The sequence below is a fragment of the Microcaecilia unicolor genome, chromosome 5, assembly GCF_901765095.1.
Source record: "Microcaecilia unicolor chromosome 5, aMicUni1.1, whole genome shotgun sequence".
Taxonomy (NCBI): Eukaryota; Metazoa; Chordata; class Amphibia; order Gymnophiona; family Siphonopidae; genus Microcaecilia; species Microcaecilia unicolor.
Window position 1 is genome coordinate 2,494,685 of NC_044035.1, and position 14,106 is coordinate 2,508,790.

Consider the following 14,106-nt stretch of genomic DNA (forward strand, 5'->3'; position numbering starts at 1 on the left):
CTTGGGACACACCAAGCCACTCTGGTTTTCACTATATGTACAATGAGTATGCATGAGATAAATTCACTGATGCTTTGTGAACTCAGTAGGTCTCCAGGGAGGGGACTTGGATGTCGGCGATGTCTGCTTTGAAATAGCTCTTTTCCACTTTCCTCTTCTCTTTCCTATCTTATGATGGCGTTCCCTCATTTGTCATCCCCATCTCTACCTATTTACTCTTTTTCATTTCCTCTATAATTTATTTTACTGTCAACTGCTTTGAAGGTTTTGCTTATAGGCAGTATATCAGTATTCTCAATGGAGAAGGGTAAATAATGGGGTTCCCCAGGAGTCTGTGCTGGGACCGCTGCTTTTTAACATATTTATTAATGATCGAGAGATGGGAGTAACTACTGAGATAATTAAATTTGCGGACTACACAAAGCTATTCAAAGTTGTTAAATCGCAAGAGTTTTGTGAAAAATTACAAGAGGACCTTACGAGACTGGGCGTTTAAATGGCAGATGATGTTTAATGTGAACAAGTGCAAAGTGATGCATGTGGGAAAGAGGAACCCAAACTATAGCTACGTAATGCAAGGTTCCACATTAGGAGTCACTGACCAAGAAAGGGACCTCGGCATTGTTGTTGATGATACGTTGAAACCCTCTGCTCAGTGTGCTGTAGCACTAAGAAAGCAAATAGAATGTTAGGTATTATTAAGAAAGCAATGGAAAACAAAAGTGAGGACGTTATAATGACTTTGTATTGCTCCATTGTGCGATCGCACCTCAATTATTGTGTTCAGTTCTGGTCGCCGCATCTCAAAAAAGATAAACTTGCAGCCAAAGAGGGTGCCCCAGGTCTTTTAGTGAAAGGTTGCCAGGCATCCAAGGAAAGGTGAAGATGATTCAGGAAACATCCTGGATACCCAGACAAAGGAGGAGGGAACGTCCTAAAAAGGAATTGGAGAAGGTACAGAGAAGGGCGACAAAAATGATAAAAGGGATGGGACAACTACCCTATAAGGAGAGGTTAAGACGGCTAGGACTCTTTAGCCTAGAGAAAAGGTGGCTGAGGGGTGATATGATAGACGTCTACAAAATAATGAGTGGGGTAGAGCGGACAGATGTGAAGCGTTTGTTTACGCTTTCTAACAATAATAGAACCAGGGGACACAAGATGAAATTAGAATGTGGTAGGTTTAAAACAAATTAGAGAAAGTTTTTCTTTACTCAGCGCGTGGTTAGACTCTGGAACTCATTGCCGGAGAAGGTAGTGATGGCAGCTGGCCTTGCTGAGTTCAAAGGGGGTCTGGACAGATTCCTGAAGGAAAAGTCCATTGATCATTATTAAATTTTGTTTTTTTTGCCAGGTTCTTGGGGCCTGGATTGGCCGCTGTTGGAGACAGAGTGCTGGGCTTGATGGACCTTTGTCTGTCTCAGTATAGCAATACTTATGTACTTATATACTTAGGAGCAATTTCCCTGGCCCATGGAAGTAGAACCACCAATGCTCCAGGTGAAGTTGGGGAAGAGCCCATGGAGTTGGAGAACTCAGTCCCTATAGTACCTTGGGAAGGTGAAGAAATGCTAATAGAAAACTCATATTTGAAAAGTCTGGGCAAAAGTTGGGAATTAATCCAGCAGTTACCCTGTAAGTAAAGGGTTTTGTTTTTGCTGGCAGATGTGGGGAGACATAATGGAGGTCAGACCTTGTCCATTATGAGTGATTATGCGTGGGGTCTGCTAGCTGTTTGAGCCCTAGGTTTGTGAGAGGGGCTCAGCACAAGACATAAGAGAGATTTTTTGGAGTGCTGGGTAGTTTTGTTAGCACCAGTGATTTTTGTTGTTGTTGAAATGAGACTGTTGAAGGAGCAGGGAATTTTGGGGACTCTCCCTTGTGTCTAAAGAGTGAATCGTAGTCTATTGCTTGGATGAACTTTGTTTTAAGGAGGAAGAAGAGACATTAAGGTGAAACAAAAGAAGGACTGTTATTTGATCAGCAATAATGGGAATTACTACAACGGAGCTCATCTGCATAAAGCTTCCCTAGTTCTTGGTTGAATTTATTTTTCTGCTCTTTTTTAGGTCACCACAAGGCAAATGAAACTGATTATTGCAAAACGGATGCAGGTAGCCACCAAGTTGTGTGTTTATTCTTTTCAAGTTGTAATACTTGGACTGTATGCTTCTATTTCACCATGATTTCAAGGGGAAGCAAAAATACTGACCCTGAGAAAGGGAAAGTGAACTGTGTGTGGATTTGTCTAGTTCTTCTTGTGGAGAGTCTCTTTTTACAAATGTGACCTTCAGCTGGGAGGTGGTGCATCAAAGTATCTATATGGAGGGATTTCAAATTGAAATTCAGATGTGTTCTTCACCAGCTGTATGTGTTCCCCCCCCCCCCCCCCCCCCATCCACTTGCTTTCAGAGAGGCAGAGGAATTTCCAACCTTCCATTTTAAGGGCTAAAAGCTTAAGAAGCAAATATACGTAGAAGAGGCATTGTTTATTTCCTAAGTTCAGTATAATATCATCAAAGAGAGCATATAAAAATCTGAATTTACCTTGTGGTCTAGCAGGAGAAGATCCAGGAGCTGGTAAAATAAAAAGAAAAAAAAACACAATTTCATTCTCATTCTCTGGATAACTCTTAATTTAAAGTTAAGCCAAAACAATTAAAGGAATTTTATGAAATTATGTAAGGGCCCCTTCTGGTTCTTCACCACATTGAAGTTCTGGATTGATGTGATCTGTAAGTTAAAAAGCAGAAAGTGGGTTACGGGAGAGCTAAGGGGGGAAGTTATCAATATGGGCTATGATTAAGATGTTTATTTTACTAGTAACTCAAACTATTTTTAGCACAGGCCACATTTTATGCAATGAGACAATTACTGATAACTGCGGTTAATAGTAAAACAACACATCTTAACAGTAACCACATTGATAACTTCCCCCTTTAATAAAGAACAATGAAATGCCTCTAGAAAAGGAAATCACTGCTATATGTAATAAAAGTGAGCCAAGTATAGGACACTTAAGCCATTGTGACATCACTGATGAGGTTGGCTCTTATTGGTGGATAAGGAATTATGACATCACAATCTCAGTTTTGGTTCCCAGATACTGAAACTCTTTACACTAAGGGGGAAAGTTATCAATGTGGGCCACCGTTAAGACGTGTTATTTTACCACTAACTCGTGGTATTTTTGCACAGGTCCCATTTTATGCAATGGGAGACGTGGAGGGGCATAATCGAATCGGGGCGCCCATCTATAAGGGCGCCCATCTCTAAGGACGGCCCCGTAAAGCGGCGTCCCTGACCGTATTATCGAAACAAGATGGACGGCCATCTTTCATTTCGATAATACGGTCAGGGATGGCTAATCTCAACATTTGGGTTGACCTTAGAGATGGCCGCCATTGGTTTTCGTCTATAATGGAAACTAAGGACAGCCATCTCAAAACCGGCCAAATCCAAGCCCTGTGGTCGTGGGAGGAGCCAGCATTTGTAGTGCACTGGTCCCCCTCACATGTCAGGACACCAACCGGGCACCCTAGAGGGCATGGCAGTGAACTTCACAAATTGCTCCCAGGTGCATAGCTCCCTTACCTTGTGTGCTGAGCCCCAACCCCCCCCACCAAAACCCACTCCCCACAACTGTACAACACTACCATAGTCCTTAAAGGGTAATGGGGGGCACCTAGATGTGGGTACAGTGGGTTTCGGGTGGGTTTTGGAGGGCTCCCATTTACCACCACAAGTGTAACAGGTAGGGGGGGATGGGCCTGGGTCCGCCTGCCTGAAGTGCTCTGCAGTACCCACTAAAAACTGCTCCAGGGACCTGCATAGTGCTGTGATGGAGCTGGGTATGACATTTGAGGCTGGCAAAAAAATGTTAAATTTGTTTTGGGTGGGAGGGGGTTGGCAACCACTGCGGGAGTAAGGGGAGGTGATCCTCAATTCCCTCCGGTGGTCATCTGGTCAGTTTTGGCACCTTTTCGAGGCTTGGTCGTGGACAAAAAGGGACCAAGTAAAGTCGGCCAAATGCTCGTCAGGACTGCCCTTCTTTTTTCCATTATTGGCCGAGGACGGCCATCCCTTAACCATGCCCCCGTCCCTCCTTCGGTACACTACCGACATGCCCCCTTGAACTTTGGCCGTCCCTGCGACGGAAAGCAGTTGAGGCCGGCCAAAATTGGCTTTCGATTATGCCAATTTGGCCGGCCCTGAGAGAAGGCTGCCCATCTCCCAATTTGTGTCGGAAGATGGGCGCCCTTCTCTTTCGAAAATAAGCTGGCTATTTACTAATAACTAGGGTGAACAATAAAATAACACGTCTTAACAGCAGCCCCCATTGGAAACTTCCCTAATTCTCTGAGGAATAACAGGATATTGTGCCTAATTCCAGCCCGAGTTGGAGAAAAAGCTTTCTAAGGTGCCACACATGTGCAAGGCCTTTTCTCTATACCATCCTTCCTATTGTATCAGACATAGAAGCCAACTTTTTAAAACAGAAATTATCTCTCCCTGGACACAATCAAGGAGTTTGCTCAATATTGGGGTGCTCAAGCACTCACAGCGCTGGCTCCTGTACAGCTCTGGGTATCAGAGTGATTTAGAAATTACAAACAAGGAGTAAAATGGAGCAGATCCCACATCAAGCTGGAGTAAGATGTTTATTCAGCACAAGAGATCTCAGAAAGTAAAAATGCCTGACATGGACAATGTTTCCCCCAGCAAAGGGCTACGCCAAGTGGATGCTGTATCTGCATGTTACTTTGAAGTACTGCTAGCTTTTGTGAAAACCTTTGATGTTTTTATGTGATTGAGAGATCTTCTGCGACTGCCCCGACACAGCCTTTACATAAGAACATAAGAATAGCCATACTGGATCAGACCAATAGTCCATCTAGCCCAGTATCCTGCTTGCAACAGTGGCCAATTCAGGTCAGAAGTATCTGTCAGAAACCCAAATAGTAGCAACGTTCCATGCTACTGATCCCAGGGACAAGCAGTGGCTTCCCCCTGTCTGTCTCTACAGCAGAGTATGAACTGTACACTAACCACTGTCACCACATCCTCTGGCGAGCTTAACTACTCAAGAAGTCGAAATACAAAATAGCCATCCCATCATCAAAACACTACACTGGCTGCCAATCAAGGCAAGACTGTTCTTCAAAGCGAGCTCCATCATCTACAAAACATTATTCAGTCTGTCGCCAGTGTAGATGCTAGTCTTGATAGAACTATCACCAAGAAATGCAAGCCCAGAAACTACTACTACTACTTAACATTTCTAGAGCGCTACTAGGGTTACGCAGCGCTGTACAATTTAACAAAGAGAGACAGTCCCTGCTCAAAGAGCTTACAATCTAATAGATAAGAGTGAGACAAATATAGGACAATCCATTGTGACATCACTGATGAGGTTGGCTCTTAGGCATTGGTGGAATGAGGCATTATGACATCACAATCTCAGCTCTGGATACCAGAGACTGAAACTCTTCACACTAAGGGGGGAAGTGGGCCAAGTATAGGACAGTCGAGCCATTGTGACATCACTGATGAGGTTGGCTCTTAGGCATTGGTGGAATGAGGCATTATGACATCACAATCTCAGCTCTGGATACCAGAGACTGAAACTCTTCACACTAAGGGGGGAAGTGGGCCAAGTATAGGACAGTCGAGCCATTGTGACATCACTGATGAAGTTGGCTCTTAGGCATTGGTGGAATGAGGCATTATGACATCACAATCTCAGCTCTGGTTAAATCACTGCTATATGTAATACTACTACTACTACTACTACTACTTAACATTTCTAGAGCGCTACTAGGGTTACGCAGCGCTGTACAATTTAACAAAGAGAGACAGTCCCTGCTCAAAGAGCGTACAATCTAATAGACAAGTGAACGGTCGGTCCGATAGGGGCAGTCTGGATTCACTGAACGGTAAGGGTTAGGTGCCGAACGCAGCATTGAAGAGGTGGGCTTTAAGCAAAGACTTGAAGACGGGCAGGGAGGGGGCTTGGCGTAAGGGTTCAGGAAGGTTGTTCCAAGCATAGGGTGAGGCGAGGCAGAATGAGCGGAGCCTGGAAGATACCAGAATATACCTATTTCTCTACCTACCAACTTGCAGAAACATAACATACAAATCTATCTACATGGCTGGACTTAACTACCTGGGTTCTAAATGGTGGAACTCAATACCAAAGATTACAAGAAGCGTCACGAACTATCTTCAGTTCAGAAAAGAACTGAAAACATACCTTTTTAAAAAAATTCTACAACAATTTAGCCATTGATGTCCATTCTGATTACTAATCATAAACCATCACATAAATCCTAACCAAAATATAAACTGCACTTGTAAACCATCACTATGCCACAACTAAACTGTATATTGTAAACAAATACTATAAATGTTAACCAGAATGTAATTTGTAAGCAACTTTGAACCAAAACTTGTTTTTGGATAACAGTGGGATACAAAAATGCATAAATAAATAAATAAATAAACAATTCACTGAGTGAAAAAATATTTCCTCCTGTTCATTTAAAATTATTTTCTTCTTGAGACTTACACTGACGGTGTGCGTGAGTTTTGCACTGCATTATATCCGAAGGAACATATCATACAAAATTTTGGAAAACATCAGACGTTTGAAATTAGTCTGTTGAAACCTCCTTTGTCATTGGTGTGACCCCTGTCGCAGGTGCGGTAGCACCGAAACACGGCCCGTGTCGGGTCTTTCTTCAATCAAAGTTCAATATTAAAGGATTTTTCTAATGAAAGAACTGTGTTCCCTTTGTTTTTAAAGGCCCTTCGTGCTGTTTTTTTTTCTTGGACATTTTAAATGTATTACCATGTAACTTCCTTGAGTGTCCCCTAGTCTTTGTACTTTTTGAAAGAGAAACAATTGATTCACATTTACCCGTTCTACACCACTCCGTATTTTGTAGACCTTTATCATATTATATCTATTCCATTCTATACCTGTTTTTTATATCACACCTAAATCATCCTGGAATCAAAGCCAGCTATATACAGAAAAAACTAACATATACTTCTAATCATCCATGTAGATATTAAACAAATACGTTTTCAACATTCTCCTAAACAACTTGTAATTAGGGAGTGTCCGTATTTGAGTGGGAATAGAATTCCATATCCTACTAGACTACTACTAAATAAATTAACTTTCATGAGAACGTTTATAGTAAACCTGAGATACACAAGGACTTCCCAGTCTTAATGAGGATGTGAAACAAGAAGCAATCAAATTGAATAAGATCTTGAGGACAACAGCCATTAAGCATTTTAAAAACCCAACATACCACCTTAAATTCAATGCAAGTCCCTCAGCAGTGAAGTCACATGATCTAATTTCCTGCAAGGAAAGACCATCCTAGCTGCCGTATTCTGCCAAAGTTGAATTCTGTTTTTAATCCTGTGAGCAATACCCACATACAAAACATTACAATAATCCACCTGAGACATCAACACTGCCTGAACCAAAAGTCGCAAGTGCTCTGGGTAAAAATTGGATCTAATGGATCTTAGTTGACGGAGCATGAAATTTTTTTTTTTTTACTAAGGTTATTAATCTGATTCTCCATTGTTAATTGAGAATTCAGGATGACCCCTAGTACTTTAGCCAATGTTACATAATCAATTTGTCCACAACACAGAAGAAACCAGTCTTCGCAGAGAAACAACAATTGCCAAAAACAGCGAAGATGACACCAAAAATGGAAAAAAATAATAAAAAAATAAAAATCAACAAGGAAAAAATAAAAAAAATTAAAAAATAAAACAAATAGAAACCAAAAATAAAATAAAAAACAGACGACACAAAAATAATGATAAAACTGAATTTATTAAGGTGATATGACTCGACACAGCTGTGTTTCGGCCTAGCTGGCCTACGTCAAGAGTCTGTTACACCATGTACATATTCTCTGGTTGTATCAATATTTATGTGAAGAATGTTCTGTCAAACGATACCTTATTGCAATAACTCAACCTTTATAAAGGCTGTGTGCACAATCTTGCAACAATCCAGATTTTCAGTGAATGAGAGGCTGATTCACTGCTACTCTAGTTTGAAGGTTTTCCAGCTACAGTTTTCCATAGCGATTGTTGCAAGATTGTGCACACAGCCTTTTTAAAGGTTGAGTTATTGCAATAAGGTATCGTTTGACAGAACATTCTTCACATAAATATTGATACAACCAGAGATTATGTGCATGGTGTAACAGACTCCTGATGCAGGACAGCTAGGCCGAAACACAGCTGTGTCGAGTCATATCACCTTAATAAATTCAAAGTTTTATCATTATTTTTTGTGTCGTCTGTTTTTTATTTTATTTTTGGTTTCTATTTGTTTTATTTTGTAATTTTGTTTTATTTTTTCCTTGTTGATTTTTATTTTTTTATTATTTTTTTCCCTTTTTGGTGTCATCTTCGCTGTTTTTGGCAAACATAATCAATTTGATCACCTAGGAACTTCTGACAGAGAATTACTAAAATACAATAAGCTAGTTTTTTTTCAGCATTAAGTTTTAGTAAATTACTAATTGCCCAGGCTTACACTTGTTCTATACATTCCAGTATCAATGAATTCGACATCTCAGTATTGAAATATAATGAGACTAAAATAAAAATATCATCAGCACAGGAAAAGAGAAACTATTTAGATGAATCTAACAGAAATCCCAATGTACTCATAAAAATAAAGAACAGGATTGACGACAATGGGGGACCCCTGAGGAACCCCATAGGCTACACTCCAACAGGTTGATGATCTAATGGTCCCACGGATTCCCTCACAGGTTTTCTGTTTCTGATGTACCTGAAAAAGTTTCTATTTTGCCTCTGAGGCAAGTTTCTCTTTGAATTCTCTTTTGGTCTTCTGCATCAATGCTTTGCATCTAACTTGCCATTGCTTATGTTGCTTCTTGTTTTCTTCATTCAGATCTTTTTTCCATATTCTTAAAGATGTTCTTTTGGCTACAATAGCCTTTTTCACTACTTCATTTAACCATGCCGGCTGTCATTTGCTCTTCTGGGGTGAAATGTGGTTCATGTTGGGTGAATTGTGAGGAGAGAGGGAAGATCCTCAAGTACGAAGAACATGCGGCAGAACGATACAGAAATATTTCCAATCATTTTGGGTGCGACAGGCTTGATTAAAACAACTTCCAAGTGCACCTGGATAAGTTGCTTATTTATTTGTTGCATTTGTATCCCACATTTTCCCACCTATTTGCAGGTTCAATGTGGCTTACATAGTACCATTAGGCGTTTGCCCAGTCGGTTGATAACAAATACAAAGTTGTATAGTGATCGAATGAGGTATATGTGGGGGTCCGAAGGGATGAAGGTTGTTTGTTGTCCAGTACGATCATTAGTCATGTTGTGCTTTGGGTGAGGAGGTTTACGTAGGGTTGTTGGGGTACGCCTTTTTGAAGTTTTTATGTGTTGCATCTTATGAATTTTAGCAGTGGCATTCCTAGGGGGTCTGACACCCGGGCTGGATCGCCGATGCGCCCCGCCCCCCGGGTGCAGCACCCCCCCCGGCGAACTCCCCCCCCGGGTGCACGCCGCTGGGGGGGGAGTGCCGCGCGCCTGTCCGCTTCGTTCGTTTCCATGCTCCCTCTGCCCCGGAACAGGAAGTAACCTGTTCCGGGGCAGAGGGAGCACAGAACGAATGTAGCGGACAGGCGTGCACCCGGGGTGGACCGCCCCCACCGCCCCCCCCCCCCCCTTGGTGCGCCACTGAATTTCAGAAAGAAGCTCTCTTTGGCACAAAGCAAGTACTATGGTGAGCGTTAGCAGTAAATTTGGAAGACTGAAATCATACCGCAGATACCCTGGCTTAGGAGTGAGGTTCATTCCTGATGCACAAAGCTAATCCACTTGGAGAAATTGCCCCCCAGAGACACCAAGGGTGGCCCATCCCAAACAGTAAGATTTGTCACCCCAGCAAATGAGATAAAAGGCCAATGAGTGAGGAGTAGTCTAATGGTTACAGCAGTGAGCTAAGAACCAGGGGAACCCGATTCAAATCCCACTTTCGCTGTTTGAGAACTTGAGCAAGTCACTTAACCCTCCATTGCCTCAGGTGGAAAATACCTCCTATACCTAAATGTACATTGCTTCGTTAGTCTTCAGGCTTGAAGGCAGTATATAAGAAATTAAGGTGTCCATTTACTAAAGCTTAGTACACGCTAAATTCCAAGAGTTCCATTGGTATAAAATGTGTGTCTTAGCATTTAGCTCTTGCTAAGCTTTAGTAAAAGATTCCCTACATAAATTAAACTGCATTGCCCCTCTATGCTGTATAGCTGTGAAGATTATACAGAGACGTTATAGTATCTACAACATATCGTCAAGGTCTTTATCAAGACCATCTGATGTTACGTCCATTCTTTCAAGCTTCAAGGATCATTCAAGACTTCTGAGGCAGGCCAGTGGCCGAAACACAGTACTGTGTCGAGTCTGTGAAATAAAGCTGTTCTTTCACCCCCATAGTCCTGTTTCCCTGGAGTCATTGGTCCACTTCCCACTTCCTATCAGATTGTTTCGCTTTCGTGGGAGTTAGTGTTCATCCACCTCGGTGGATTGCCTCCTCCGATAGCTGTGAAGACTAACATCTGTTACCAACAAGAAAGCTGATTTCCCAGTGCTTTTTCTTGTCTGTCTTTCCAGACTTCATTTTGCAACTATTAATAGGTAAGCTTATGTCAGGGCGGTCTGGAATCTATTCAGTGCAATATACCCATATCAAGAAAAACTGAATAAACTATGTACCTGAGCACACGGCGCTGGCATCTCTAGCATGGCCACAGACACTTGTGGCCCAGCCACCATTAAAGCACTGCCACAGATAGGGTTCACTTCCTGTACACTGCACGCTATCCAGAAGGACACTTCCTGTACCCTGACCATAATAGGCATTTCCTGGGGCAGAAAGAGCCGAGCCACAGCCCAGCTGTCTGCACACGACCTGAGCATCGGTGAGATCCCATCCGATATCACAAACTGTGCCCCAGACTCCATTGTAGTAAACTTCAACACGACCCTTGCATTGATCCTCTCCATTGGCCAGTCGCAGAGCTTGAGGCTGATCTACAAAATCAAAAGACGAATATTCAGCAGTGAAGAACAGCTTTAATTCCACACAGTGAAGCTTTTTCTTAAACATCTGGATTCATCTAATCTCTGGAAGTGTCTTACTCCTTCTGCCAGTGCGCCCATGATTAATCATACACCTAACAGCATTCTTCCATGATTAAGCATACCCTAATGATGTGCTCCCATGAATAAGCATACCCTTAACAGTATGCTCTCTTGATTAATAATACTCTTAACGGTCTACTCCTGTGATTAATCATACTTCTAACATTGTGTTCTGAGGATTAATCATAACCCCCAACAGTATACACCCATGATTAATTGTACTCCTAACAATGTGCGTCCATGATTAATCATACGTCTCATGGTTTCTCCCTTGATTAATCATACCCTAACAATATGCTCCCATGATTAATCATAGTCAAACAGTGTGCTGCTTTGATTAATCATACCTCTAATGTTGTGCTTCCATGATTAATCATATCCCTAGCAGTGTGCTCCGCCTCCATGATTAATCATGCCTCCAGGGCTTTTTTTGAGGGTGTACTTGGGGGTACTGAGTACCGGCACCTTTTCCCTTGTCTGTTAAAATTGACCCATGGTCCCCAAGTTTTAATGAAAGAGCTCAGGCTCTACACACCAATTCTGCCTTGTCATAGATTCTGTGACTGTTTGCAGGGGGCCTGGCTATTGTGGGGTGGGTCTCTGAGTGAACACCCCACCCCTGAAGGGTGGCTTGGCATTTGAGTACCGGAACCTTTTTCGCTAGGAAAAACACGCTGCATACCTCTAATGGTGTACACCTGTGTTTAATCATACTTCTAACAGTGTGCTCCCAGGATTAATGATAACCCCCAACAGTATACACCCATGATTAATCGTACTCCTAACAATGTGCGTCCATGATTAATCATACGTCTCATGGTTTTTTCCTTGATTAATCATACCCCTAACTGTGAGTCAGCGATCAGACAATAAGAATGACTAATTTCAGAGATCTGGTGGTGGAGTTCTACAGCTTCCAGGTTCATCGTCTGAATATGAACCACGTCTGAATAATCCAGGCTAGATTAGGTAGTGAATAGTTGCCTGTTCATCGCCCCACACCAACTTTACAGCAGAGATGGACCTGAAGTGAGCTACACTTCCTTTCTGTATTGTTTTCCTCAATTTATTGTTGATGTCTGGTGGAGAACAATACGGGTAATGGATTAAATAGAAACTATTTATGATGCACATGAGATTTGATGGAGATTCATTGCTTTTCCTAAATTCAGTATAATGTCATAAAATAGAGTGTATCAAAATCTGAGGTTACCTAGTGGTCTAACTGGAGTGGATCCCGGAGCTGTTGAAATACAAAAAAACAAAACAAAAATCATTCATGATGATTCTCTGCTTATTTCTGGCAACAAATTCCAGAGTTTAATTACACATTGAGTGAAGAAAAGCTTTCTCCGGTTTGTATTAAATTTACTACTTTGTAGCTTCATTGCATGCCCCCTAGTCCTAGTACTTTTGGAAAGAGCAAACAAACGATTCATGTCTACCCATTCCACTCCACTCATTATTTTATAGACATCTATCATATCTCTCCTCTGCCGTATGTTCTCCAAGCTGAAGAGCCCTAGACGCTTCAGTCTTTCCTCATAGGGAAGTCGTCCCATCCCCTTTATCATTTTTGTGGCCCTTCTCTGTACCTTTTCTAATCCCAGTGCTTCTCCTTGTCTAGTAACAAAGTGTGCATAATCCTCGAGTGTTTCTGTCTCTTTTCTATCTTAATGGTTTGATTGCCCATGGAAGTCTGATTATTGCAAGCTTGGTCTCAAGTGCCTGACTACTTTTGTATCATATTATGGCATTTCTTTCCTTATCTAAAATGTTATACTTATTTTGCAAACCGCTTCGATTTGTCATCAGTGAGAAACGGTAAATCAAACCTAATAAACGATCAATGATAAGTCTACTCCTGGGCTTCAGACTGCTTATTGGGATCAGATTCTGGAATCTGTTTTGATTTTAAATTAGAAACTGATATAAATCAATACAAACAAAAGCAACCACACAATCTCTTCATATCTCGACTCATTTGACTGTTCACACTCATCACAAATCGGCTGTAGGTTCCTGCATAGTACAGAATCTCTTCTGTTAGTATTATTGATGACAAGGGTTTCAGGCAGTTCTGTTGTGATTTGACATATTGACCATATTCGATACAGTGGACCTTGCCTTGATGACTAAACTGATTGAACTTGGAATTTTAGGTTCAGTTTTGAGCTGTTTTGAAGGTTTTCTTGCTAAAAGAAGTTATTGTGTATAGAAGCAAGGGACTACTTCCTTTGGTTGACACTCCAGATGTGGAGTCCCCCAGATTTCTCCACTCTCCCCACTTTTATATATAGAAACAGAGAAAATGACAGCAGATAAAGGCTTTATGGCCCATCCAGTCTACCCATCCATATCATCCACCACGTCGTCTTCCCTCTAAGAAATCCCATATGCCTGCCCCATGCTTTCTTGAAGTTAGATACGGCAGTGGTGTAGCCAAGGGTGGGCTGGGGTGGGCCCAGGCACACCCACTTTAGGTTCAGGCCCACCAAGTAGCAGCACACCTACAATGTGGCTGGCAGGGACCCCAAGCCCCACCAGCCAAAAACTCCCAACAACTGTTTGTTGCCAGTGAAAATCTGCTATTTAAAAGGCATACGGGGGAGAGGGGATGTTTGAAAGACCATATGGCATGCAGGCGAGAGAGGGAGTAACCAAATCACTTGTAGGACAAAGTGGAGTTCTGCCCACCCACCTTGGGTCCAGGCCCAACCAAACTTGGGTGTCTGGCTACGCCCCTGAGAAACGGTCCTTGTCTCCACACATGTTTTATGTTCTTATCTTTCACACAATTTATAACATACTCACAAGTAGACACTCTTCAGGTTTTCAGTCTTTTTTTTTTTTTGTTACATTTGTACCCCGCACTTT

The 14,106-nt window shown here is 42.0% G+C and overlaps 1 protein-coding gene across 1 annotated transcript in view; it reads right to left on the reverse strand.

Annotated features, from left to right (window-relative positions):
* Nucleotides 1-14,106, reverse strand: part of LOC115471028 (deleted in malignant brain tumors 1 protein-like) — a 53,569-nt gene that overhangs the window by 12,203 nt on the left and 27,260 nt on the right. The window contains exons 5-6 of the mRNA XM_030204698.1: nt 10,801-11,118; nt 9,030-9,047 (exon numbers count right to left, since the gene is read on the reverse strand). Of these exons, the coding sequence (XP_030060558.1) occupies nt 9,030-9,047; nt 10,801-11,118 (336 nt within the window). The remainder of the gene's footprint in view (nt 1-9,029; nt 9,048-10,800; nt 11,119-14,106) is intronic.